We start from the raw sequence: 25,499 nt of genomic DNA on the forward strand, positions 1-25,499 counted from the left end.
ATAACAGATAAAGCGAAGAAGCCTATTAGTACAACCTAAAGCAATACACCAGAGGATTTAAAACTTATTTTTAATTATAGCTTCACTACAGCAGCAAAGGGCCATAAGCTCTCCAACCTGTCCTGCAGATGTTATAGCCACAAGAAAGGCTGTTTTCCGCGACAAGTGTTGTAGGGAACAAGTAGCCATTTGCTCAAAGGGTTTCTTGGTTAGCTTGTGGAAGACTAATGGGAGCTCCCATGGTGATGTGGGGTGTCTGACAGGGAATACAGTTGAAGGAGCCCTTTCAGGAAACACTTGGCATCAGGATGAGCAAATATAGAAAACCAACAATAGGGTCATGGTATGCAAAGACCACTGCTGGATAAACTCTGAGGGAGGAGAGGTTCAAACATGTGTCTGCTAAGGAGAGTATGAAGTCATAAACAGAAGGGAGATCCACACCTCATTTGGGGCGGTGGAAGATGCGGAAATGAAATGAACAAATCTAGTCCACTTGTACATGTATGACTTACACATGGAGGACTTCTGGCTGTTCAACATGACATGCTGCATTGCACTCAGTCAGAAAAGAGGACAGACCAACCTCCAAGGCGTAAGCTTGAGATGAGGCACATCATGGTGTAGGATTTTGCCTCTGAGTGTGAGTAGTAGGTCCCTGGCTGGGGGAAAGTGATGAAAGACTCCCCAAGATAGTTGAAGGACTAGTGGAAACCAGTGATGGTGAGGTCACTGGGGAGTCAGTAGGATTCCTGACAGATATTCCCAAAGAATCTTGTGTACCACGCAGGTGATTAGCTGAAAGGGGGGGGGGGTAGAGAAGACCATCCCCTAGGGATATTGGGTTGGAGCCCCCTCTGCAGCAAAACTCTGGATATTTCTTGTTCCAACATGTGGCAAAGATTTTAATCTGAGGGACCACCCCCCGCATTTGCAAAATTGGCTGTAGGTACTTCTAGTTGAGTTCCCATTCATATAGGGATGCCCCTCCATGGCTGAGGAGATTGGCTTACACATTTTGTTCCCCAGGAAGATGAGTGCCCACTAAGAAGGAATTGAGAGCACTGCAATTTGCACATATGTCCAGAGCACGAGCACATAGTTTCTGCGGAACAGTGCTGCCTTGGCGGTTGATGTAGCTAAGCACTGTAGTGTTGTTCATAAGAATACATGCTGTTTTGGACACTAGGAAAGGGCAAAAGGAATGCAGGGCATGACAGAGCATCAAAAGTTCTAGGAAATTTATGTGTTGGTAAGTCTGATGAGACAGCCACAGGCCCCCACACAAAGTCTGTTCGTGTGAGTTTCCCACCCCCACAGAGAAGCACTGGTCATCAAGGTGACAGAGGGCATTGGTAGATGGAATGGTGCCCCTGACAATGAGATTTTGTTCCTGTTGCCACCATTCCAAGGTTGCTAAGACATTGGGCAGGGGGGATGGGGGGAGTCAGTAAACAGGGTCCATAGTGTTCAAGAAGTGCCTGAGGAACCAAAGCTGTAAGGTCCTCATATGGAATCTGGAGAATACTAAGACACTCATGGTTGCTGCCATCAGGCCCATTGAATTTGTAGGGCTGTTGCCATGCGTTGAATTTTAAGGAATTGAATGAGTGCCACAATGTCATAGGCTCGATGAGGAGGTAGGAACACCCTGTAGTCGCAAGTGTCCAGGATTGCGCCTATAAATTGGACCCAATGAGATGGGTTCAGCTTGGACTTTTTCACATTCATCGATAGGCAGCCTGAGAGCAGCTGAGATGTTCTGGAGGAGACAAGGTTTGGATTCTGCAACTATTAACCTATCATCAATATATGGGAACAAAGTTATCCCTTGAAGACAAAGCTGAGTCGTGATGACTACCATAGTCTTGGTGAAGACTTGGGGGGCAGCAGAGATGTTAAAGGGGAGGGCACGGTATTGGTAGTGGCACTCCCCAATAGCAAAACAGGGTACTTCCTGTGGCAAGAACATATACTAATATGGAAGTACACATCCTGCAAGTCCAAGATGCCCATCCAAGGTTGAGAAAGAGCAAGATGCTGGGTAGAACTTGTGGTAAGCAATGAATTCGTTCAGACCCCTTAGGGCCATGATAGGTCTTAGACCTCTATCTTTCTTGGGAACCATGAAGTAGCGAGAATAAAACCCTGGCCCCAATGAGCTTGGGAAACTGGTTCTATAGCCTGTTTGTTGAGTTGGTTCTATATTTCTTCCAGCAGGGTTGGGAGGGTGGAATTGAGACAAAGATCAGAACAGATGGAATCTGTACAAATTCAATGATATAGAGGACCCATTTGTCAGATGTGATGTGTCTCCACACAGGTAAGTACAGAAATGGGCGAGTAGGATCCAAAGAGCGGGGGAAGAGTGGCCACATTGACAGGAAAGTCAAATACCCTGTTTGGGGGTCTTGGAGTCCTTTGACCAGGAGGGCTGGGAGGTTGGAGGAGAGAGCTTGGACTCTGAGCCAAAGGATGGTCTGGGAGATGGTAGTGAGGGGGTCTCAAATACCAAGATTGGTCTGATGACTGTCTTTAGTAGGGAAATTTGTTCCAAGATTTAGACAATGATTTCTTATTGTTAGAATGTGAAGAGGACGAGACCCCTAGGTTTCGTAATGCTTTAATACTTTTGTCCATTTCTTGCAGAACAGAATCTGTTGTGGAGCTAAATAGGTCATTACCACCAATAGGTAAGTCTTCCACATATGCCCTCGTGTCAGATTGGAGAGCAGCGGATTGGAGCCAAGCATGGCATTTGAGGGTTATGGCCGAAGTGAGGGTTTTAGCAAAGACATCTCCAATGTGCTTGGAGGAGTTCAGTTATTTAGCTAAAATCATTCCCTCTTTTTGGATGCATCTGGCAGCGACTCGCTTTTCTTCCAGAAGGTCTATGATGGTTTCAGACATCTGGTCCCAAAATCCATATTAATATTGTTCCGTACAGCTTTGATATCGGGTGAACCTGTCGAATATATTTTCCAGTCTAAACCATAGAGTGTCTTCCCTTCCTTGTCTAGAGGAGAGGAATGAGTCTTACGGGCCATGGAGGAAGAATACAACTGATTTGGGTTTAGGGTGCAAAAAGAGGAATTCAGTGGCCACTTCCTGGATCCTGTACATATGATCTAATATGCATGAAGATATATGGGTGGATGCTGGCTTATCCCAGGATGCTTTGACAGTCTGGAGCTTCACTGTGGTTAGCGTACAGCAATCGCCATTCAGGTGTCTAGCTGCATGATGTTGAAAACTGTGTCTGTAACAGTACATTGGGGTTGAACAGCTGAGTGTGTTAGGATATGTGCCATGCACTTGATGAGGTCACCATAGGATGAGGTCCTCAGAGGGTGAGAGTGGAAGCTCATCTGATACCTTCTGGAGTGGAGAGTGCTTGGGATCAGGGGATGGTTGTTCAGGATAAAACTTCTTGTTCAATCTTCTTCGGCGGCAGTGAAGGCATCGACAGAATCAGAATTCTCTGAAAGGTGTGGTGTCAGTACAGAGTCAGGCTTAGGTACCAATATCAGGATGGATAGTGCCTTCTGTGAGGTCTTGTCAGTGTCAACTGGGCGATGCTTGGGGTGGTCAGGTTGATGGCAGTCCACAGGAACATTGGGTTTGGAAGCTGAAGTCAATGGAGGCTGGTGAGGAGGTTGATATAAGGTTCTTGAATGATGAGAAAATTCCAAGTATTAGTCCCAGTCCATCAGTGGATGAGAAGGAAGCCAAGGGAAGGCCAACTGTAGAGGGTAGGCTCCAAATAAGAATTGCCATTGGTGTTGATCCCAGGGAGCCATCAGCTGTAGAGGTGGATGGAGTAGATGGGATCTGAGCCCTTGCCCGGAGGAGACTGGTCTCAAGGAGAATTGTCCCGCAGTCAGGAAGGCTTGTCCAGTTTCTGTGGAGCTTGAGGAGAACGAGAGGAAGGATCCGATGGTTGGCCATTTTCTACTCCAGACCTCTGTGTCAGGTCTACCTCACAATCTGACTCAGAAGACAGAACAAATTGTGTCAATACCAACAAGCATCAGGGGTCTTGGCTGACAGATTGGTGAGGCCATGAGTTGCAGCGGCAGAATGACCAGTGATGTTGGGTCTAATGCAAATGGTTTCGGAGAAGTGGCTTGGTGGTCATGTTCCTGATGCTTGTCAGAGTCATGTTTGTGTTTCTTTTTCTTCTCTGATCATGATCGCTTATCCTCCCTGCTCTTTTCTGCAGGTGTAGAGGATTCCGACATTGATGCAGAGCCCACTCTCTTTAAGGGGCGTCATCATCAGGTTGGGAATGGCCAGCAATGGCTGCCTCTGCCAGCATCAATCTGGTGGTTGGTGTCAAGGTTGATGGGTTGGTCAAGGTGTTGAAGGAGGCAGAGGGCGTTGACATCACAAGGTGTGGAGAAAATGCAGACTCAGAGTGCTGCCAAGAGGCAAGCCACTCTGTTTTTCCTCATTTGCCTGGGAAATTTAGGACAGTGCTGACAGGAGTCAATCCAATGCGCTTCCCCCCAAGGCAGAGTAAGCAAAGGGAGTGGTCATTGGGAGGTGGAATTTTGTTCCCACACTTTGCACAACACTTAAAGCAGTCCCAGCATTTTTCCCACATGAGAGGGGGTTTTGTGTGGCAGAGGGGGCAGTGACAGCCAAGGAGGCAAGTCCCAATTAAACCACCTCCAATCTTCACTCACTCTGTTGTCTTTCCACAGGTATCAAGAAGAGAAGAACAAAAGTCAAAAGAGCTGAAGAAACCAAAAGACAGAAGTTCACTGACTGTAGCAGAGGAGATTGTTCGATCAGCATGGTGATCAGTAGAGAATGGAAGGATATCCATGCCCACTGCAATGAACATGCATGGTTGGGCTTCTACACGTGTCACTGGGAAAGGAGTGAAAATCTCTTAGGCTTTGAGGTTTACCAATAAGGATCAGCGCAGGTGCCCTAATCTCCAGTGTGTGATGAAGAAGATCTGTTTATGCACAAACACCATAACTGAAAGCAGATCAAACCAATGAGCATTTGACCAGTGCTATGTCAATTGCACCAGCTACCTATTGACTACTGGATTAGCTGCAAGGTTTTAGTATTGACCTTTAAGGCTCTAAGTGGCCTGGAACTGACATATCTGAGGGACTGCCTCTCCACTTATGTGCCCAGAAGAGCTTTACGATCAGTAAATCAACATCTGCTAGCTGTCTCTGGCCCAAGGAATGTCCACCTAGCCTCAACTACAGCCAAGGCTTTCTCTGCCCTGGCTCCGGCCTGGTGGAACATGCTCCTGTTAGAGATCAGGGCTCTGCTGGATCTGCTACCATTTCACAGGGCCTGCAAAACAGAACTGTTCCACCAGGCCTTTGAATGAGGCAGTGGGTGTCCAAATTACATCGGCCTCCCTTGCTGAAGTACTCCATCTTGAGGCAGCCCAGTCAGAGTTTGATGGCATCTTGCCAATCCATCAGCTCCAGCTTTGAAACTATAGTAATTTAATTAATTGATGTTTCCTGCTCCAAAATTAGGCAGTTTTAATTGTTTTAATTACTGAATTATTGATTTTAACTATTGTACCATAAACCTGTTGTGATCCACCCTGAGTGCATTCATGGGGTAGAGTGGAATAAAAATCCACTAAATAAATAAAGAAATAAATCATTACTACGCTGTTTAAATGTCCATTTTATTGCTATTCTAATATGGATTTCAATTTTTTTTTTGAAACATTGCTATTACATAATCATAAAGACCTGCCACGAGGTTTTTAAAGACTAAGGCTGCATTCAGGATAGGAATGATGAAATGTGTTTTTTTCATGATGGGCATGAACCTGGCTTGCTGCTGTAATCCCACAATTTTCTTTTTCACCCTCCCCTCATGTGAGGAGCACAACTGAAGACTTGCAAAAACATGAAGTCTTCAATCTCACTTTGTGCATCACTGCATGAGCATGCAGTAAGCCCATCACCAACAGTCCCACATCAGATGTTATACACAATCAGGCAGGAGCACACACATAAAATGCACATAAGGTTTTCTTCTGGTTATTTTTAAGAATTCTGCAAACATGTGGAATGGTATTATGAAAGCCATAACTGTAAAGATCAGTTAAGCAAAGGACTCTAAACAACATGAATATCCATATAATACAGAATATTACTTTGTATTTTAGGATCAAACTATCTGTATCCCAGAAACCCCACCCATTATTAAAGGAACTTTAAAAAAATGTTGCAAGCAATATCTCAGCAAAGCAACGTATACACCATCTCAGTCAGAAAAAGTGTAATGTTTCTACCTTGGCTTTGGCCAATGACCATCAGTAGCAGGAAGCAACCTGGATACAACTATTCCATTCAGTTTCCTTCCCATCTGGACAAACCTCAACCCCTGCCCCATAACCCTTATTGATGCCCCTTGCCACATGCTGTGCTAATCCATTCCTGGCTGCACTCATCCATTTTTCTGCCCTAATCATTTTGATATGATCTCCTCCTGGACGTTTTGTTATCAACTCTCCATTTTCATTTACTTCCTTATATATGAATCTCCCTCCTCTTTTGCATTTGATCCTTCTACAGCAAGATGGAGCCATGATGATTGTTAAATATATCCTTTTGGCTATCTAAGAAGCCATCTCACAGGGATCATATTACTCCAGTCTTGGTTCATCTTCACTGGCTTCCATTTGTTTCCAGTCCCAATTCAAGTTGCTGTCCTACATGGCTTGGGGCCAGCATACCTGAAAGACTGCCTAGTCCCATATGAGCTTACTCAACTTCTACCATCATCTGCTTCAGGTGTTTTTGCCTTCTAAGATTTGGCAAATAGAAACCCAAAAGAGGACCTTCTTGGTCATGGCACCAAAACTATGGGACTCTCCCCCTTAAGGGTATTCATCTTTACCTTCCTGTCACTGTCGTCTTCCCCCCACAGATGAAGACAATGTTTCGTTTGCATTCCTTCAATGCTCCCTCTTATGTTTTATTTTTCTGTTCTTCTACCTACCTGTTTTAGTTTTGGTATTGTTTCTATTATGCTTGTTTTAACTGCTAGCAGCACAGCTTTTGTAAATCAATAAATTCTAATGTTGGCCTTTTCAGGCTACTATTTTATGCAAGACAAAATCCTGCAGCTGAACTGGCCCCTTTTTACAGGTTAGTGCCACACATGCCAATAGGCTTCTGAATATGGATCACCATTCTAGACCAGATTGGGACTGCATACTCAGTGACCTTAACTAGACAGGGTCAAACATAATGTTAAACATTCTGGGGAGGGCCATTTTAAACTCTTCCTTTCATTCGCTCCCAGAGTGATTAGCTCTATCAAAGCAGACAGCATTGATCATAAGTGTATAACAATGTATGCAAGACTGTTCTGCACACAAGGCTTCCTAGAGCACCTGTGCTGTGTACATGATCTAAGTCAACTGTGGTTAGAGAACTGCAACATTCTGTGAGGAAATTAACTATTCTGCTTACAGTTTCATACTCAAAACATAACAGTTAAATTCTAAGACAGTGCATTAAAAACTACGACAGAAGTTATACTTGAATGTAGGTAGTGCCAGCATTTAGCCTTAGATGGTGACGGAGTATAAGTATTGATTTGGGCTGCATTCCCAAGCAACCTGACTCTGAGAAGACCTGGTCCCAGATTGGTAGGAGCCACTGTTGGCTTCACATTAGTCACAGGCCCTGATCTCTCTCTTCAAAGGTCTTTTCAGTTTTCCCTTTACAGTACAAATCAAGTATTGGTCTCGTACCAGTATATAGTCTTAGGTGGAGTTTTACCAAAGTAGCTAAGTGTTTACATCACAGGCAGAGGGAAACGCAGCTCGACTCTGGTCTGGGCAAATGTCATTAATAAATTAGGAAGAGATTGTGGTTGCTGAGCCAGTCACACATTATCAGTTTTCAGAGCTGTTGTGAGATTAAATCCATATATGCCATCCTAAACACTTGGAAGAAGGATGTGGTAAAACAGACACAGACTTCCATGGTACCTCAAGCTTATTGAGAAAAGTAGCAACTAGTTCCAGGTACAGAGCCAATGCTGCCATAACAAATCATACTTAAAGCAATTTTAGACATGTTTCAAGTGATTCTCTATAAAATAGGAAAGGTGAAGCACTTGTATTTCACTGAAAAACATACACACATTGCCAGGCTACCTTTTCATCTCAGTAATACTCTCCCTTCAAATCTACCAGCACATTTTACCCCATTTAAATTTTCCTTAACAAGGCTTCAGGTCTCTCTCCACAATAGTCTTCAGAAATCATCATGAGTATAGCTCTGCAAATAACAGGCAATTACACAGTTTTGAGATTGCATACCATATCCTTCAGGTAAATCTGGAGGAGTATGTAGATGGGTCCTGCTCATATAATTCCGGTGCCTTTGAGACCTCACCCTTCTCTCTGCTAGTCTGGGATCAGATGACTGTCCACATGTTGCTCCATTTATAACTGTAATGGGAGTGTTCTCATCCACAAAGCAGCTCAGAGGTCGACCTGGACTGGAATATTCTGATGCTGGCCTGTGGAAAAATGATTTATTTTTTTTTCTATGTAAAGGGAAAATTGTTACTAAGACTGTGGATAGCTTTAACTTAATGCTATAGTATCATGCCAACATATATGGCCAAATGAATTCTATTTAAGATATGATGACTGAAGCTTGTTTGTAACTGTGGCCAAAAATGCTGTTTTACACAGAAACATATACTGTTTCTATACTACCAATGGAACAAAGAACTAAAAAGTTTGTGGATCTGTTTATTTCTTTATCTTGTTAAATATACTGATAAGCTATAACACCTAACGCACAAAATTAAACAGAATCAATGGTTTTAGGCACCTGATAACCACTTAGAATTGTCAACCTCCAGGTGGGACCTGGAGATTCCTGAAATTACAACTGATTTCCAGACTACAGAGATCAATCCCTTAGGAGAAAATGGTAGCTTTGGAGGGTGGATTCTTGACATCATATCCCTGTTGAAGTCCCTCCTCTTCCCCCACATTTCTGGGAATTTCCCAGTCTGGAGTTGGCAACCCTTTCACCAACATACATACTGAGCATTAATGCAATATGACATCATGCTACAGTGGCAACCACTCATAGAAGTTGTCACACCACCTACCCCACAACCCTGCTTTCATATACTGCATCAGTTTCCATGATCACCATCACGCAGACCAGGATTACACAAAAATTTAATTTAAATCAATAAATACAACAAAATACTATCCTAAATGTACAATATAGTAGAATGTATCCATTAAAGTTTTCTGCCTTAACACAAATATAGATGAAAGCAGCAACGTAAGAAGGGTTTACATTTTGGATGTTATGTTAGGAAATTCATGACCAATGACATCAGGGGAAGAGGGCCAGTAGGAACAAGGGAGGAGAAACAGTTTGTAGCTCAATTTTTAGGAATTATGAGCTCCTACTACTGAACACCATAAGCGGTGTGGGTGCTCAGAATTATTCACTGACAGAGTAATACATGTGCCCTTCTCTTAGGGATTCTTACCGTGTTGGTCGCTCCCACTGTGTTGTTCGTGTAATGTGATTTAAATACTGAATCCTTCCAGAAGCTGTCCGCCTTTCTTCCCAACTAAAATTCATTAAGATTAAATAGCTTTTATTGATGAGAAGCTTTGTTTTCAGCAAGCAGCATCATATGAACAATATTCGTTATGAATTATTATCTCCCTCATTACATGCACATACAAGAGCAGGGTTTTTCAGCACAGCATTCCCCCTCCACCATGAACACTGCAAGACATGTTTAATGACTTCTGAAGTACAAGTTTACGGGTACAGGGCAGGGGAAGAAGCAAGTGTATGCTTTTGAATGCAAAAATACCCTGTTACATCCAATAGCACAAATACATTAGAAGTAACACATACATAGCCTCTTGTGCAATTTTTTATAAGCAATCTGGATTCCACAAAAAGCAGTTACGGGGTTTCATTGCAACAGGTTCAGAGAATCTGTTTTAAAATCCAGCATCTGTGGCATGCACATGTTTCTTCGCCCGAGGCTATAGCCTAGTAGTGGCATGAACAACACAGCTCTCAACGCAGAGTCTGCAGCTATTCTTACATCATCTCTCAACTACGTTACATGTTTTAAGCAATACTTCCATCTATCATATCACTTACACAAGACATGACTGGTTCATAGATTTCCTCAAAACATCAAAAGGAAATCTCAGTTAATAGTGCATCCAATAGAAGAATGTAAAATATAAGAAGTTTTTTAAAGTTATGCTTGTAAAAGTTATTTTACATCAGAGTACTACCATTTTCATATATGCCTTTAACATAATACTATTTCCCTCCTCAGAAATTTCAAGTGAACCTATGTGCAACTGGCACATTAGAAATATTCTCAGAAAACTATATCACCGATTGCCCCATCATACTTAAAATATAAAAAGGTAAAGGTAGTCCCCTGTGCAAGCACCAGTCGTTTCTGACTCTGGGGTGATGCGCTTTCAGGGCAGACTTTTTATGGGGTGGTTTGCCATTGCCTTCCCCAGTCATCTACCCTTCCCCCCCCCCCTAGCAAGCTGGGCATTCATTTTACCAACCTCAGAAGGAGGTTGGTAAAACCCCAGCTACAAATACAAGTTGATGGGGTGTGAACTGGCAGAGACTGACCAAGAGAGAGATCTTGGGGTCGTGGTAGATAACTCCCTGAAAATGTCAAGACAGCGTGCATCTGCAATAAAAAAGGCCAACGCCATGCTGGGAATTATTAGGAAGGGAATTGAAAACAAATCAGCCAGTATCATAATGCCCCCGTATAAATCGATGGTGCGGTCTCATTTGGAGTACTGTGTGCAGTTCTGGTCGCCGCACCTCAAAAAGGATATTATAGCATTGGAGAAAGTCCAGAGAAGGGCAACTAGAATGATTAAAGGGCTGGAGCACTTTCCCTATGAAGAAAGGTTGAAACGCTTGGGACTCTTTAGCTTGGAGAAACGTCGACTGCGGGGTGACATGATAGAGGTTTACAAGATAATGCATGGGATGGAGAAAGCAGAGAAAGAAGTACTTTTCTCCCTTTCTCACAATACAAGAACTCGTGGGCATTCGATGAAATTGCTGAGCAGAAAGGTTAAAACGGATAAAAGGAAGTACTTCTTCACCCAAAGGGTGATTAACATGTGGAATTCACTGCCACAGGAGGTGGTGGCGGCCACAAGTATAGCCACCTTCAAGAGGGGTTTAGATAAAAATATGGAGCACAGGTCCATCCGTGGCTATTAGCCACAGTGTATGTGTGTATATAATTTTTTTTGCCACTGTGTGACACAGAGTGTTGGACTTGATGGGCCGTTGGCCTGATCCAACATGGCTTCTCTTATGTTCTTATGGAAGGCTGAGTCAACCTAGAGCCAGCTACCTGAACCCAGCTTCCACCGGGATTGAACTCAGGTCGTGAGCAGATAGCTCAGACTGCAGTATTACAGCTTTACCACTCTGTGCCATGGGGCCCTTCATACTTAAAATAAGTCTATATAAAATTAAATTTAAACAAAGAAGCATTCTCTTTGTTTTGCAACACCATAAATGTAAAATAAAAAGTAAAATTACTCTTATGGCATGCAGTGTATTCCTGCCTTTATAATGTCTACTTACCCATCAGGTAAATCATTGTCAAACAGCCTACTGCAATCCACAACCTGACCTCCCATGCCTATCCGGTCTCTGGACTGAAGACTTACTAGTAAAACAAAAATCAAAATTAAAGATACTGTAATATAGCTCAAGCAACACTTGTTTTTAGAGCGATATGTCTTGTAGAGAAGTTTCTTTAAACCATTATTTCATTAGTTTTCCGCTTCTATACATAAATAGGACAAATTAGAAGATCTGTATTTTCAAGCTGCAAGAATTCACACATTATTGCTATAAATCACCTTATGTTAATATAAAGACATAATTTTATATTTCTACCTAATTAAAAACATGGCTTTAGACAGTGTATCAAAAATCCCTATGATGGGGGCTATGTACAGAGAAGGGATGATTTTTCTACAAACAAAAACGGGGGCGAAAATGGTGGTGGAGATTTAAAAACCCCTGGAATAAAAGAACAAACAAGCTCTCACAACACTGCATCATGAGATCTCAGCCATCATTTGGGGGATTGCCTAGCAAACCCAATAAACAATGCCAGAGATAGCAATGACTGCAGGGCATAGAGAGGCAAGCAGTGACATGGGAGAATAAGAGAAAGAAGAGGGAGCAGTGGCAACGAGGAGAACATTGTTGGCAGAGAAAGGGATGAGGAGCCAGTGAGAGGGCTGAGGAGGTATAAAGAGGAAGTAGATAGAGGGAAAAGAACACATGGCAAGGACCCAGCAGGGGAATGGGATTTTCCCACTCCCACAAGATTTTTGTGGGTCCCCACATAGTTATATAGTTAGTATATAACAGCTAGTTCCAAACTGTCTTCCTGTCACATTCAAAGCAGTCGTAAGTGCAACAAAAGGAGGGAACTGACTTGAGGAAGGGAGAAGATTCACTGTTTTACTAAGTAAACATGCCTTTGGGGGGCTACCACCATCTTCCATTCAGGTTGGGAGGTTACCCTCATTTTTTATCACTGTTCATCAGCTTCCCATTACTGCTACAATGCACTCTCAACAGGAAAAAAAAAGGAGCAGAGATTTGACTAAAAGCGGCAGCTTTCTTTGTTCCTGGGTGATACAATTTTGATGGTGCTGCCATAGAGTAAATAAAGCAGCCTCTCTAAATACCTGGCCACTGCTCTAACTTTTTTTTCTAGCAAGTATGAAAGAATTCTGCGGTAGCAGTGAGAAGAACGCTGCAGCATGAGGAAAGGGCAAAGAATGAGCCAGAAGGTAGGTGGTTTGAGCTACAGTGCAAGACACAGCTGAAAAGAGCCCCTACCTCAATAGTGTGCCCTTTTACTGTCTTTCCCACTAACTCCTTTCAGTGAAAATTAAATAACTGTACTTGTGGATAACACTGGGGTGGGGGCCAAAGTTGCTCATTAACTGCTGGGGCCAGTTCTATCCGACAGAGAAGAAATATGCCTCTATGCAAAAACAGTTCACTGATTATTAACAGCAAAGGGTGCTACAGCATGGTGTTTCCACAGTCATAAACAGCAACTCTGCAATGAACTTTTGAATTGTTTGGCACATCAGTATGAATTTGCACCTTTGTCTTGTTTGGAAGATGAACAGTACTTTTTTAAATAACCCATTTATTTGACACATTAATGTACTGTACATGAAGCATGGTCACACTGCAGAATTGGCAGAATTTAAATGAGACAAGTACTGCTCACATTTCCAATAAAAATATACACAGCTAAAAAAAGACACTACATTTATATGGTAACATATTTCTTAAGCATAAACTGTCTTCGCAACAGAACAAAAAGTTGGCAATTCTGTACCTGAAGTGTAAATTGTAAGACAAAGACTGCATGTGAAAGTCTAGGTAGTTCTGTTTACTTTTAAAACAGGTTAGTTGAGAATGAAACTGAACACATGACTTTATTTGTGGGTTCTATGGCATAAAGATTAATGTGCTTTTCCTAATCCTGTTTAGATTGGAAATGAAAGCTCACGTCTAGACCAAAATGAGCATCTATCCAGTAAAAGATAATGTAGAAACCAGATCCATTTGCAGCCAAAAGCATACTCATATTCAGAATGCAGATACTGACTGCAAGTAGAACTCTACAACTAATTGAACTGTCAACATTTTCAACCAATACTGATAATTTTAAAGATGTATATGTTCTAAATATGTGATTAAATCAGAAAACCACACAGTACTCTAGCATTCTGCTTTCCTCCATTGTTTAATTCAAAAGCATTTTGCCCCAGTATAAATATAAAGCTAGCACATGAGAAGTGGATTCTTAAATGTAACAGTTCAAACAATACAACAGTTGCCTTTACAATGAAAAATAGTAACAGCTAAACAACACAATCTGCAGTATAATGTATCCTATTTTTCACAAGGACTTTGTCAAAGGAAGTCTTTTTTCATGTAGGTGCCAGGACATAGAAGCGCATGAGAAAATAGGTAGGTTTGTAAAGGCTGTTACATAATGGACATGATCCAGCCAAAGTCAAGCAATTACAAAGCCTGCTTATTTCAATGGGAGAAGTAAGATCAGCTTAACCTTCCCACACTGAAGACTGCAAGATTTTAAAGCACTTAATTGGCTGGACAGTCACTTGAATTACACTTAATATTTGCTTGGTACATCACCAATTACTTGATCAGTCAAACTGAGGAAATATCATTCAAGAAAAGTTAGAAGTCATGAACTTCCATTAACCAAGGTTTCTGCAGCGAGAAACTCAAGACTACAGAAACACTAAATAACACCAAAGGTATTTCTAAAAAACAACACTAACAACAACAAGAAAAGTATTTTACACAGATTTGGTAGACACTGCTTCGTTTGAATGTGTACATCAGGACCCTCCAAATGGCATGAGAACAAAATGGACACTTATGCTTTGATCCATCAGAGTGTTTCTGTGGATGGAAGGAATTCTACCTGTAAAATGCTATTCTTTTAGCTCCACTTTGCATTCCAGGGAGCATTTGGGGATACAGAGGAAGGAAAAAGGTACGAAAGTTGTGCTCTGTGCCTGGAAATCCTTCTGCCCATGAAACACTCAACTGGATCCAAATCATACATAGCAGAAGTCTCCAGAAGACTGCCCTTCTTCACTTGCCATATGAAAGTGGAGGGCAGGGGGAGATAACAGGAGAAACCTAGTAAGAGCTGCAATATACTATCACATATTGAAGCTACTGACAAGCCAACACTTACCTACTATCTGTCCTCTAACAGTATCATTGTCATTTGGTCCAAGCTTGCATAGATCCAACCTCTGATCTATAAAAACAGAACACTTTACCACATGCAACTATCATGTGATACTTAACAGCATACTCTGACTTACTACCTAAACATTTATAGAAGCCACTAAATAGAGACAAAGAACATTTTATTTTCATTCTTAAGAGACACCCCCCACCATTAAAGAAAGACAAATACAACAATACCAACATTTTAAGTGTCTCTCAAAAAGACTTGTTGCAAAGTTAAGTGTTTGTTTATCTACTCACAACCAGTGTCTTTAAGGCGGTTGATAGCATTGGAAAGAAGTCTTACACAGCCCAGAAAACCAGCTCCCTGTTTTTTATGGATTTTCTTATGGTTCCATACGCTGATTGTTATCGAGTCTGACTTTCCAATGTATCTGAAAAGCGACAAGAAATCAGAAAAATACAAATGATGTAGATGGTATATTTTAGACCATCCATGGAATAGTTTCGTTTTTACTACTTATCAGTGATTTTGAGGCAAAAGATGCATAAATATAACATCTGCTAGCACAAGTGGTCGTATTTACAGGAACTACATGCTATAAACTGGACTTTCAAGTAAATATATTCATATAAGATTTTATATGAAGGAATTTCAAAGAGCTTTTTGAAATGTTTTGCATAAATCAAACGCTGCCAACGTCTGTTGGCTAGACAATGACAGAATGTCTAAGTTAAAATGATTCGTATATCATCGGGTGCTTAAGCCTGAAGGATATAAAATTAAAGAATTATAGCTGTCCCCAAGAGATGCTTAGCCCAGTCTTCTTCCATTACATAGATACTTTCCCTGTCAGCACAAGCAACCAAGTATTCCACTTACAAAACATATCCTCCTGGTGGTGGAAAATGCTGTCAAATTGCAGCCAACTTATAGCAATCCTGTAGGGATTTCAAGGCAAGAGATGTTCAGAGGTGGTCTGCCATTGCCTGCCTCTGCACAGCAATCCCAGACTTCCTTGGTGATCTCCCATCCTAATAGTAACGAGGGCTGACCTTGCTTTACTTTTGAGATATGACAAGACTGGGCTAGCCTGGGCCATCCAGGTTGGGGTATAACATATCCTCCTACATTTATCCTTTTAAATTGTCTACTTTCTCCCAAAGAACTTTAATACCTCTTTAGATATCTAACCATAAATGTAGCTGTCAAAGTTAGCAGACCAAAAGCCTGATCCACCTTTTGAGTTACAGCTTTAAGTCTTTTCATGCTACCATTCATGCATCTTACCCCCAACCCTAGCTTCTTTCTTGTATGCAGGTCCTCAGATAGCAAGATATTGGAAGATTTCATTTTATGACCGACATACCAGAACAGAATAGACAAGCACAGCAGGGAACAGCACTACTCTAAAGGCACACTGGTGATTATGGAAAGAGGAAAACACAATGGCCTAGCTACATTTAGATTAAAATTTAAATTTAGATTAAAAATAACAGAGTTTTGTACCTCATTTCTTGTCTGAAGAAGTGTGCATGCACACAAAAGCTTACATTCTGAATAAAAGTTTGTTGGTCTTAAAGGTGATACTTGACTCCTGCTTTGTTCTAACAGAGTTTTGTTATGTTTAATTAATGAAATTGTCAGCAGTATAGAAATATACATTAAATTTTAAGACAAGTAATAATTTGGTCTACCAGCCTTGACAATGTTAATAGTGTGCTAGGCTTGCCAGTCCCCAGGTCCCAGTGGGGGATCCCCCAGTTTTGCAAGCTCCTCCCCGCTGCCAGCCAGCTGGCTGGCAGGGGGAAGCCCTGCCCCAAAAGCCACCATGTGCCTTTCCACCTCAGGAGGCTAGAATAAACTTGGAAACTGCTTGCTTTCTGGAAGGTGTGTGTGCCTTTAAATCTCTGTAGACAACAGGCTGAAAGGGTGTGGGGCGAGCCAGCAGAACAATATAGCTGTTTCCAGTAAGCTGTGAGAAAGGAAGGGAAACCAGCACAGTCCTTCTGTTTTACATTCCTTTCAGAAGTTGTTTGCACAGTAAAATAGAGAATAAAGAGTAAACTAGAAAAACAGGTTGCTTACCTGTAACTGATGATCTTCAAGGGGTCATCTGTGTAGTCCATACATGGGTACGAATCCATACCTTGGAGTCTCCAATAGCTCGCCTAGAGCGCTTTTTTGGCGCGCTTTCCACTCGCTCTGGGGAGCAGGCATCGACTGCGCATGCCTGGAGCGAGCAGGAGGCGCCATTCCCACTCAGTTTCTTCCAGCTGCTACTGACAGTCTACAGAGGTAAAATCCAAAGCAGAGAAAAGCCAGCAGAGGGGAAGGCTGGGTGGGCGTGTGTGACTGCACAGATGACCACTCGAAGATCATCAGTTACAGGTAAGCAACCTGTTTATCTTCTTCGTGGTCTCTGTGCAGTCCCACACATGGGTGACTAGCAAGCTGAGAGTCAAAAGGAAGGTGGGTGCTGGCAAAGAGAAACATTATCATACTTACAACATGTGCATGCACTTACCTGGGGTGATTTCAGTGGAAGATGGACCTGAGGACCACTTGGCCGAAGGAGGCGTCCTGTCTGGCACGAACGTCCAAGGCATAGTGTGAGACGAACATGGATGGCAAGGACCATGATGCAGCAGCACAAATGTCCTCTAAGGAGACACCCTCCAGAAAGGCCGAGGAGGTCACGACAGCTCTGGTCGAGTGAGCCCTAAGGCCCTCAGGTAAGGGTTGCTTAGCAACCTCGTAACACAACCGAATTGCACTGGATACCCACTTAGAGAGTCTCTGGGTAGAAATTTTGTGTCCTCTTTGAGGACTGCCATAGGCAACAAACAAGTTCGGGCCCTTACGGAACAGTTGCGTACGAGAGAGGTAAAAGGACAAAGCTCTTCTGATGTCGAGGGTGTGTAGAGCTCTTTTTCCAGAGTCCTTAGGATCAGGAAAAAACATGGGTAACGAAGTGGAGGTTGAAAGATGAAATTGTGATACGACCTTGGGTAAGAAAGACGGGTCCGGTCTCAGGACCACCTTGTTCCTATGAAAAACTGTATAAGGGGGGTCAGAACGGAAGGCACACAAGTCACTGTCCCGCTTGCTGGAAGTAAAAGCAACCAACAAGGCAGTCTTCCAAGAGAGAAGACTCCACGGTGGCCAAGGGTTCAAACGGGGATCTCATAAGTTGTGAAAGCACTAACGACAAACTCCAAACTTACAAAAGGTTTGATAGGAGGGTGAAGGTGCAACATGCCCTTTAGGAATGATTTGGACAGCCTATGGGAAAAAAACAGTCTGGCCATCAATAGGTTCGTGGAAAGCAGAAATGGCTGAAAGGTGAACCTTTAGAGAAGAATAGCTGAGCCCTGACGCTTGCAAAGACAGTAGGTATTCCAGGATCGAAGGTAGGGGTACAGACTCTGGGTGGAAGTGTTGAGAGGATGCAAAGAAACAGAAGCACTTCCACTTGCACTGGTATGAGCGCCTAGTAGAAGGTTTTCTAGCATTCAGGATAACCTCAGCTACTCTTGATGATAGGGATGTGGTCGAATTCTCCAAGCTGTGCCTAGAATTTGAGGGTTGTGGTGCCACACCTGGCCGTGGGCTTGGGTGAGGAGATCGTCTGCCAGGGGGAGGCGGCGATAAGTGTGGCGGGACATCTGGAGAAGTTGGTGTGCTGTAGGGGCAATGAGCAACCAGTCGTCTATGTACGGGAACATTGGAATGTTGCGGAGGTGCAGGGCAGCTGCGACTACTGCCATGCACTTCGTAAACACTCTGGGTGCGGTGGAGAGACCGAACGGGAGAGATCGATACTGAAAGTGATGATGCCCCATGGCGAAGCGGAGATATCTGCGGTGCTGAGGTCTGATGGTCACATGGAAATAAGCGTCCTGGAGATCCAGGGATGCTATCCAGGAGTCCTGCGGAATTAGAGGAAGGATGGATTGGATGGAGATCATTCTGAATTTCCTGTAAGCTGTTCGCTTGTTTAGCCTCCTGAGATCCAGAATGGGTTGCTTGCCCCCATGTCGCTTGGGCACCAGGAAATATCTTGAGTAAAAGCCTGTTCCCCAATGTTGAGGAGGAACAGGTTCTATGGCATTCTTTTGGAGCAAGTCCAGAATCTCCTGTCAGAGATGAGGAGAGGGTGGAGTAACGGTGAAGTAGTGGTGGTGAGGTGGCAAAACGAACTTGATTGCGTAACCTAGGCGGACTAAAGTGAGCACCCAGGAGTTGGTGGTGATTGAGCTCCAGGTGGGATAGAAAGGGAAAAGACGTGTTTGGTAGGCAGGATGCATCTGTTGTACGAGCTGCAGAGGGGAGTCAAAGAGACTGCTTGGCAGGCTTAGAGGACTTCTTAGTCTGCTTAGTCATCTGCCCCCTGTTTGAGCTGCCCTTCCTAAACTTTCCTGTCAGTTTCTAACCAGTGAGACTAAGGCAATGGCACTGGAGGTACTGGCTGATGATCTTTTCCCCATAATTGTATTGATTAAGTCTTTCACAAGCTAATATGATTCAAACAGTGCAATCCTAAACCAATTTACTATACATTTGAGTCGGTTGAAGCCAATAAGATTAGAATGATGTAGCTTTGCTTAAAATTAGTGTTGGAAACTGTTTTTCCGTTTGTGTATACCTGGTTTATATATAAGTAAGAGATCCGGGTGCATATGCCACTGGTTGCTCACACTCATTATGTTTTGTAAGAGCACTGCACCCAATCCATATTATGATATGTTGGTGAGTCTTTCTGGGATGTATCAAATATTACTTTAAGACTATCCAGGATTCCTCCTGTTCTGCATGATATCATTCATTTTTTTCTGTTCAAGGACTCTAGCAATGTGTTGCTTTTGCCTCTGCTGGAAGGGTGGCTTTTGCTGGGTGGGCTTCCTTTTCCAGTACTCAGTCTGTTTAGGAGAACATGGGAATCTCTGGAAAGATGATCTCCAGGGCTTAGGCCGATTAAATTGTTGAGAGGGTGACTGGGAAACTCCAAGGCGCTTCGCCCTCTTGCGGCGATCGTCTACCGAGGTTAGGACTTTGTCCGTAGAAGCATGAAAGAGGCCGAGACCATCAAAAGGTAAGTCCTCAATTTTTTGTTTAATGTCAGGCTGCAGGTTGGTCGACCTCAGCCAGGCGATGCAATGCCACTGATGAGGCAAATACCCTTGAAAAGCAGGAGACAGCATGTTGAATGGTGTTAATTTGCTGTTTTGAGACTCTTGTCAGTTCAGTTCAGTCAGTTCAGAAACCAAATTAGATGCCGTCTTCTGGGAAGTCTCAGGTAGAGAAGGAATAAAAGGAGTGAATTGGTTGGCCAAATTGAATATGTATGCTGCAAAATAGGCCAAATAATTATTCAGCTTGGAATTGGTAGAGGCAAAGTTGAAGATCTTGCGCGCTAAGGTGTCTAACTTCCGGCCCTCACGATTAGGAGGAGTAGGGTGTCTGGAAGGTTTGGCCTTGGTTGCTGAGTGCACTATGATGGAGTTAGGAGCCGGATGAGAGGCTAAAAACTTTGAGTCAGGGGTATGAACCCTGTAGAGGGAGTCGAAGTGCTTCGAAGTGGGTGGAATTGAAGCAGGTTTGTCCCAGGCCTCACGCACCCCCTCGAGGTGCACAGGTAACATAGGGAGAAGTGAACCTGCCGGGAAGTCTGCCTGAACCAGGTCATGGACGATATCCGACACCTTGGGTGAGTCGGAGGGAAGTGTGACTTTCAAGGCTTCAGCCATAGTAGTAATGAGGTTTAGGTAAGCCTTCGAACCATCGGATGGAGAGAGACGGACTGGCTGAGTGGAATCCAAGGCAGGAGAAGCAGGAGGATCTTCGGAGTCAGAAAAGGCTGAGCTGTACCTGTCGGAGTGGGATTCCTCAGTAGGAGGAGAAATCGGAGGCTTGGCAGGTGCAGAAGTGGACGCACGTCTGTCAGAGGGTTTGACCCGCTGAGAAGCAGTCGAAGTTCTGGGCGATGTGGTAATAGTAGCTGGAGCCACGGAGATGGTGGCGGCGGCAGCGCGAGGCATCTCTGACTCTCAGTACCGAGGGGGTTCGTGGACTCGGAAGGATTCCCAGTGTCAAGAAGGGAAGTACTCCGGATCTCGGGTTCGAGAAGAATCACGGTATCGAGGAGCATCTACCTGCCGGATGCAAGGTGTTGATACCCCAACTAAGTGACGCAGATTCGAATTCCTGGTATCGAGAGCGACGGACATCCTCATCCGAGGGGGAGTGTGAGTAGCGGTGGTAAGGCCGGTGTCTGGGGGATGGTGACCTGGAGAAAGATGAATAGGCATATCGACCTCTATGGTAGTAGTCGTGATGTCCATAGTAGGTTGGAGAGTGTGAGCGGGTATCACGACATCTGAGTGGTGACCGGGATTGGACATGCTGTGTGGAGACCTGTGTTGACGATTCTCTGAATAGAGGAGAAACTCCGATGTCTCTAAAGGATCCAGCCCGCAGAGAAGGTCAGGGATGTGCTTGAGTGAAAGTCGGATCCGAAGAAGGGTCGGGTTCGAGGATGTCCGAAGGCACCACACTATGAACCAAGGGCGAACGAGATCAAATCGGAATCACCTCGACAGCAACTGGGGAGTGAGGCATGAGTTGGGGCATCTCAGTGATGACGTCGGAGGGCGCCGACAGCTCTGGTGGAAGCAGTGGTTGGGGTCGATTGAGGAGAAACTGACGCCATAGAGGTCAAAGCCGAAGCCCTTGGGGAAATCATCGGAGTTGACCATGCGGGGTCGCAAGATTTCTTCGGCCTTGCCTCTCGATTTTTTCGTGCCTGCTTGCCAAAGTTGGCGCAATGCTGGCAAGTATCCACACGATGGACTTCACCCAGGCAGAACAGACAGTAGCTGTGACCGTCTGAAGTGGGGATTTTTGCTCCACACCGCCTGCACTTTTAAAAAGTGATTTTCCCTTCCATACGCTCTGGCGGGGGAGGGGAGGGAGGAAAAGAAACAGGGAAAGAAAAGCGCAAAAAACGGTTTAAAAAAAAATTATAAGGACGAAAAAAGTAGACGAAACGTAGAGAGAGAAAAGGAGAAATACGATACCAGTAGATACGGAATGTAAGGAAAACAAGCTGAGGAGAGAGGAACGCAGCAAGGTAGCTGTTGTCCGGGCGGCGGAAAGAAAGAAACTGAGTGGGAATGGCGCCTCCCGCTCACTCCAGGCATGCGCAGTCGATGCCTGCTCCCCAGAACGAGTGGAAAGCGCGCCAAAAAAGCGCTCTAGGAGAGCTATTGGAGACTCCGAGGTATGGATCCGTTGCCTGTGGCAAGACCCATGTGTGGGACTGCACAGAGACCACGAAGAAGATCCTTCAGTTTCCCTCTTAGTCTGAAGAACTTGGCTGAATACAGCAGACGGTTACATTCAACAATTCCCTTGAGTAAATTGCCTCAGTAAGATTATGTAAGTGTGTGCTTGCAAACTGTTTATTTTGTCTTCTTTGTGTGTATGTGCGTGGGTCACTTCCATTTAGTGGATGTTTAGCTGCAGGGGGTGGGGTAAGAAAATGAAGACTGTATTCAGGGGAACTGCACTGTTGTATTTTTATTTATTTTAGGGAATGGGAAAGTCTGGTTCTACCCTCAACGTCCCCAGATATTTTCTCAGACTGGCAACCCTATAGTGTGTGCATACGACCGCTTATATCCAAATAAAACTTCGTTGGTCTTAAAAGGTACCACTGGACTCAAAACTTTGTTCCACTGCTTTTAGACCAACATGGCTACCCACCTGAATTTAATAGTGTATACCTGTATCACAAAGTTTTGAATAGATCCAAGAGGGCAGCCATGTTGGTCTGAAGCAGTTGAACAAAGCAGGAGTCAAGTTTCACCTTTAAGACCAACAAAGTTTTATTCAGAACATAAGCTTTATTCAGAATGTAAGCTTTCGTGTGCTCTCTCAGCACACTTCAAACAAAGTTTTGAAGTTCTAGATAAATAAAATATTCTGTTTCATATTCTATGTTCCTGCTTCTAATAGTACAGAATAAAAAATAAAAACACATGAACTATCTTTTACAATATTCATTATCTATTTTACTGTGTGGGTCACTGTTTTATTTGTTTTACTGCAAAGAAACATCAAAAAAGGGAAACTGCTGAATTACAAGTTATTATGAAGCTTGGAACAAACACCTCTCCAAGACTGGATATTGGTTGTTATCTCATTACATATGCTAAACCCATCTTCCACCATATTCTAATGTATGCTCTTTTGTACTGGCAAACTGGAATTATATTTATAATGCTACACTAAATGTTAAAAAGTAAATTGGTTGAACAGAAACACCTCTGAGAAAAAGATGTTCTCAGTTTAACCCATGCTTGAGGGAATATACAGCAATTAACAGACTCCACATTTACTGCCTTATGATGTTGAATTCTCACCATCATTCTCCAATTCCAGCATGTTTATTGCCTTTTGCTGTTTTCCCACACAACTTATAATATCCAGACCAAACTTGTTATTCTTTCAATTTGTTACTTTCATTGTTTTGCCATTAGATTCTAACTTTGTACTATTTTGCATGCTTAACCACTACCCACAAGCTACATGTAGCAATGCTAACTGTACCCCATTTCATTGTCCGATGAAGTGTACTTTTAGCACACCAAAGCTTACATTCTCAATAAAACTTTGTTAGACTTAAAAGTGCTACTGGATTCCAGCTTTGTTCTATTGCTTCAGATCAACACGGCTGCCCACTGGGATCTAAGCGAAAACTAGGATTTTAGTCTTTTGAAAATTTATTGTTAATTGTTCCTCCCTGTAGCATACTGTAAGAACCTGGAGGGCTCCTTCTGAGATCTACCTCAGAGTGGGACAAGATGGCTGTACTGTATGCTTATAGTACTGCATACAGTAAAACAGATGTCTGTTTGCCAGCTTTGGTGAATGGAATTCTGGTTTTGTTGATGCTTGGACCATTGAGTAAATATAGACATTAAATAAAAAGGGGGTCAAAATACAGCAATGCTTCACTCATTTTTAAAAGAAATCCTGGTGAAAGGTAAGCTTGCTGGTTAGCTCTTACTACCAGGCAGGGCTTTTTCTGTAGCAGGAACTCATTTGCATATTAGGCCACACATCCCTGATCTTGGGAATTCCATGGCCCACCTGGCTATCACCTCCAAAAGACTCAGCAGACTGTTGGCTGATGTGCTAGTAGGACAGTACACCAGACATAAAACCAAGGTCACCTCATTCTAGACCCCTCAATCCTTTTTGCATGTACTACTGTCAAGACATGTCTCCCCCATTCTCTAATTGTTTTGCCTAAATGCAAACCTTTACATTTATCTGTGTTAAAATTCATTTTGTTAGTTTTAGCCCAGTTTTCATCTTGTATCGTTTTTTCTTTTTAAATAGATTTGTTTATAATCAAAAAGACCCTAATACAAAATTATGCAAAAACAAGGTAGACACAGAGTATATGTGGCGACAAAACAAATACAGAACAAAAGATGTACAGTGCCCTCTCCCTGTTTTCATTATCTAAGCAGTCTGAATGAGACAGAAAATCATCTTGTATCTAGAATCTGTCTTCTACTGTATTTGCTACCCCCTCCCAATTTAGTACCATCTGCAAATGTAATTAGCATCCCCTCTATTCTTTCAACCAAGGGCTATTACATGTGTGTGTTTTCCATCACTTTCAGTGTACATGGTTATTGTTTTCCCCCTCTTTCTGCATGCATTTTCCTCCCTTTAGTGCTCATCTTACTTTGTTTGTTTTCCCCTCATGCTTTCTGAGAGCACTTTTGTGCTGAGGTTTTGCTTGCTTATTTGCTTCATAGTCAAAGTGAATCCAAGAGCATAATGACTCCATCAGATTTCCCCCCGCCATATACCACACCTTGACACACCTACTCCCCTGCCCACTTCAAAGTTGTTCTGCCTCTCCAACCACCTTTCCCCACCACCCCTTCTTCACTGCCATACAACCACCATTTTTTTCTTTAGTTTTATATATATATCTTAATTTAGTGGTACAAGCAGGGCTTTTTCCTGGGAGAATGCAGCTGAACAGAGTTCCAGAATCTCTTTGTGGAAACAAAATTCTCAAAAAAAATGCTAATCTAAAGCAAAAACAGGAGGGGGGGGGAATCACCTGTGCTGAATGAAATTGACATGGTTTAAGAAGCAAAGAGAGAGACACTCGGATGGGAAGCCTACCCTACCAAGAAAGTGATGCCAGGGAAGAAATGCCAAAAGACCAAGCTTTGAAAACATTTTTCATTTTAGTAATGAAAAAATAACCTATTATAAAATCTCTCCTTTCCACCATGTACTATCTGCTACCCTTTGCTAGCAAAACAGCAACTGATTAGAGCATCTATGCAAATCTTTCTTTAAATCATTCACCTAGTTAAATGACGGGATTATTCCTCTGCCATGCACTAAGGAAATGTACAATTTAAAAGAAACATGGTTATTGTTGAAGATCAGAGCATCACCCTTGTCATCAGCAAACAAGTGCTAGGAATTTTCAGAGCATTGCTCTATTATATGGTTGTTCAGCATCGTTGCAATGTATGTATGTTTTCCTTTTCCTACAGCAAATGGTGCATTGTAAAGTTGGGGGGGGGGTTCATTTTGGCAGTCTCCAGGCA

The 25,499-nt window shown here is 43.1% G+C and overlaps 1 protein-coding gene across 1 annotated transcript in view; it reads right to left on the minus strand.

Annotated features, from left to right (window-relative positions):
* Window positions 1-25,499, minus strand: part of SMURF2 (SMAD specific E3 ubiquitin protein ligase 2) — a 126,037-nt gene that overhangs the window by 29,497 nt on the left and 71,041 nt on the right. Inside the window, exons 4-8 of the mRNA XM_060253440.1 lie at window positions 15,147-15,280; window positions 14,848-14,913; window positions 11,655-11,739; window positions 9,535-9,618; window positions 8,330-8,532 (exon numbers count right to left, since the gene is read on the minus strand). Of these exons, the coding sequence (XP_060109423.1) occupies window positions 8,330-8,532; window positions 9,535-9,618; window positions 11,655-11,739; window positions 14,848-14,913; window positions 15,147-15,280 (572 nt within the window). The remainder of the gene's footprint in view (window positions 1-8,329; window positions 8,533-9,534; window positions 9,619-11,654; window positions 11,740-14,847; window positions 14,914-15,146; window positions 15,281-25,499) is intronic.

This window comes from Heteronotia binoei, chromosome 13, assembly GCF_032191835.1.
Source record: "Heteronotia binoei isolate CCM8104 ecotype False Entrance Well chromosome 13, APGP_CSIRO_Hbin_v1, whole genome shotgun sequence".
NCBI lineage: Eukaryota > Metazoa > Chordata > Lepidosauria > Squamata > Gekkonidae > Heteronotia > Heteronotia binoei.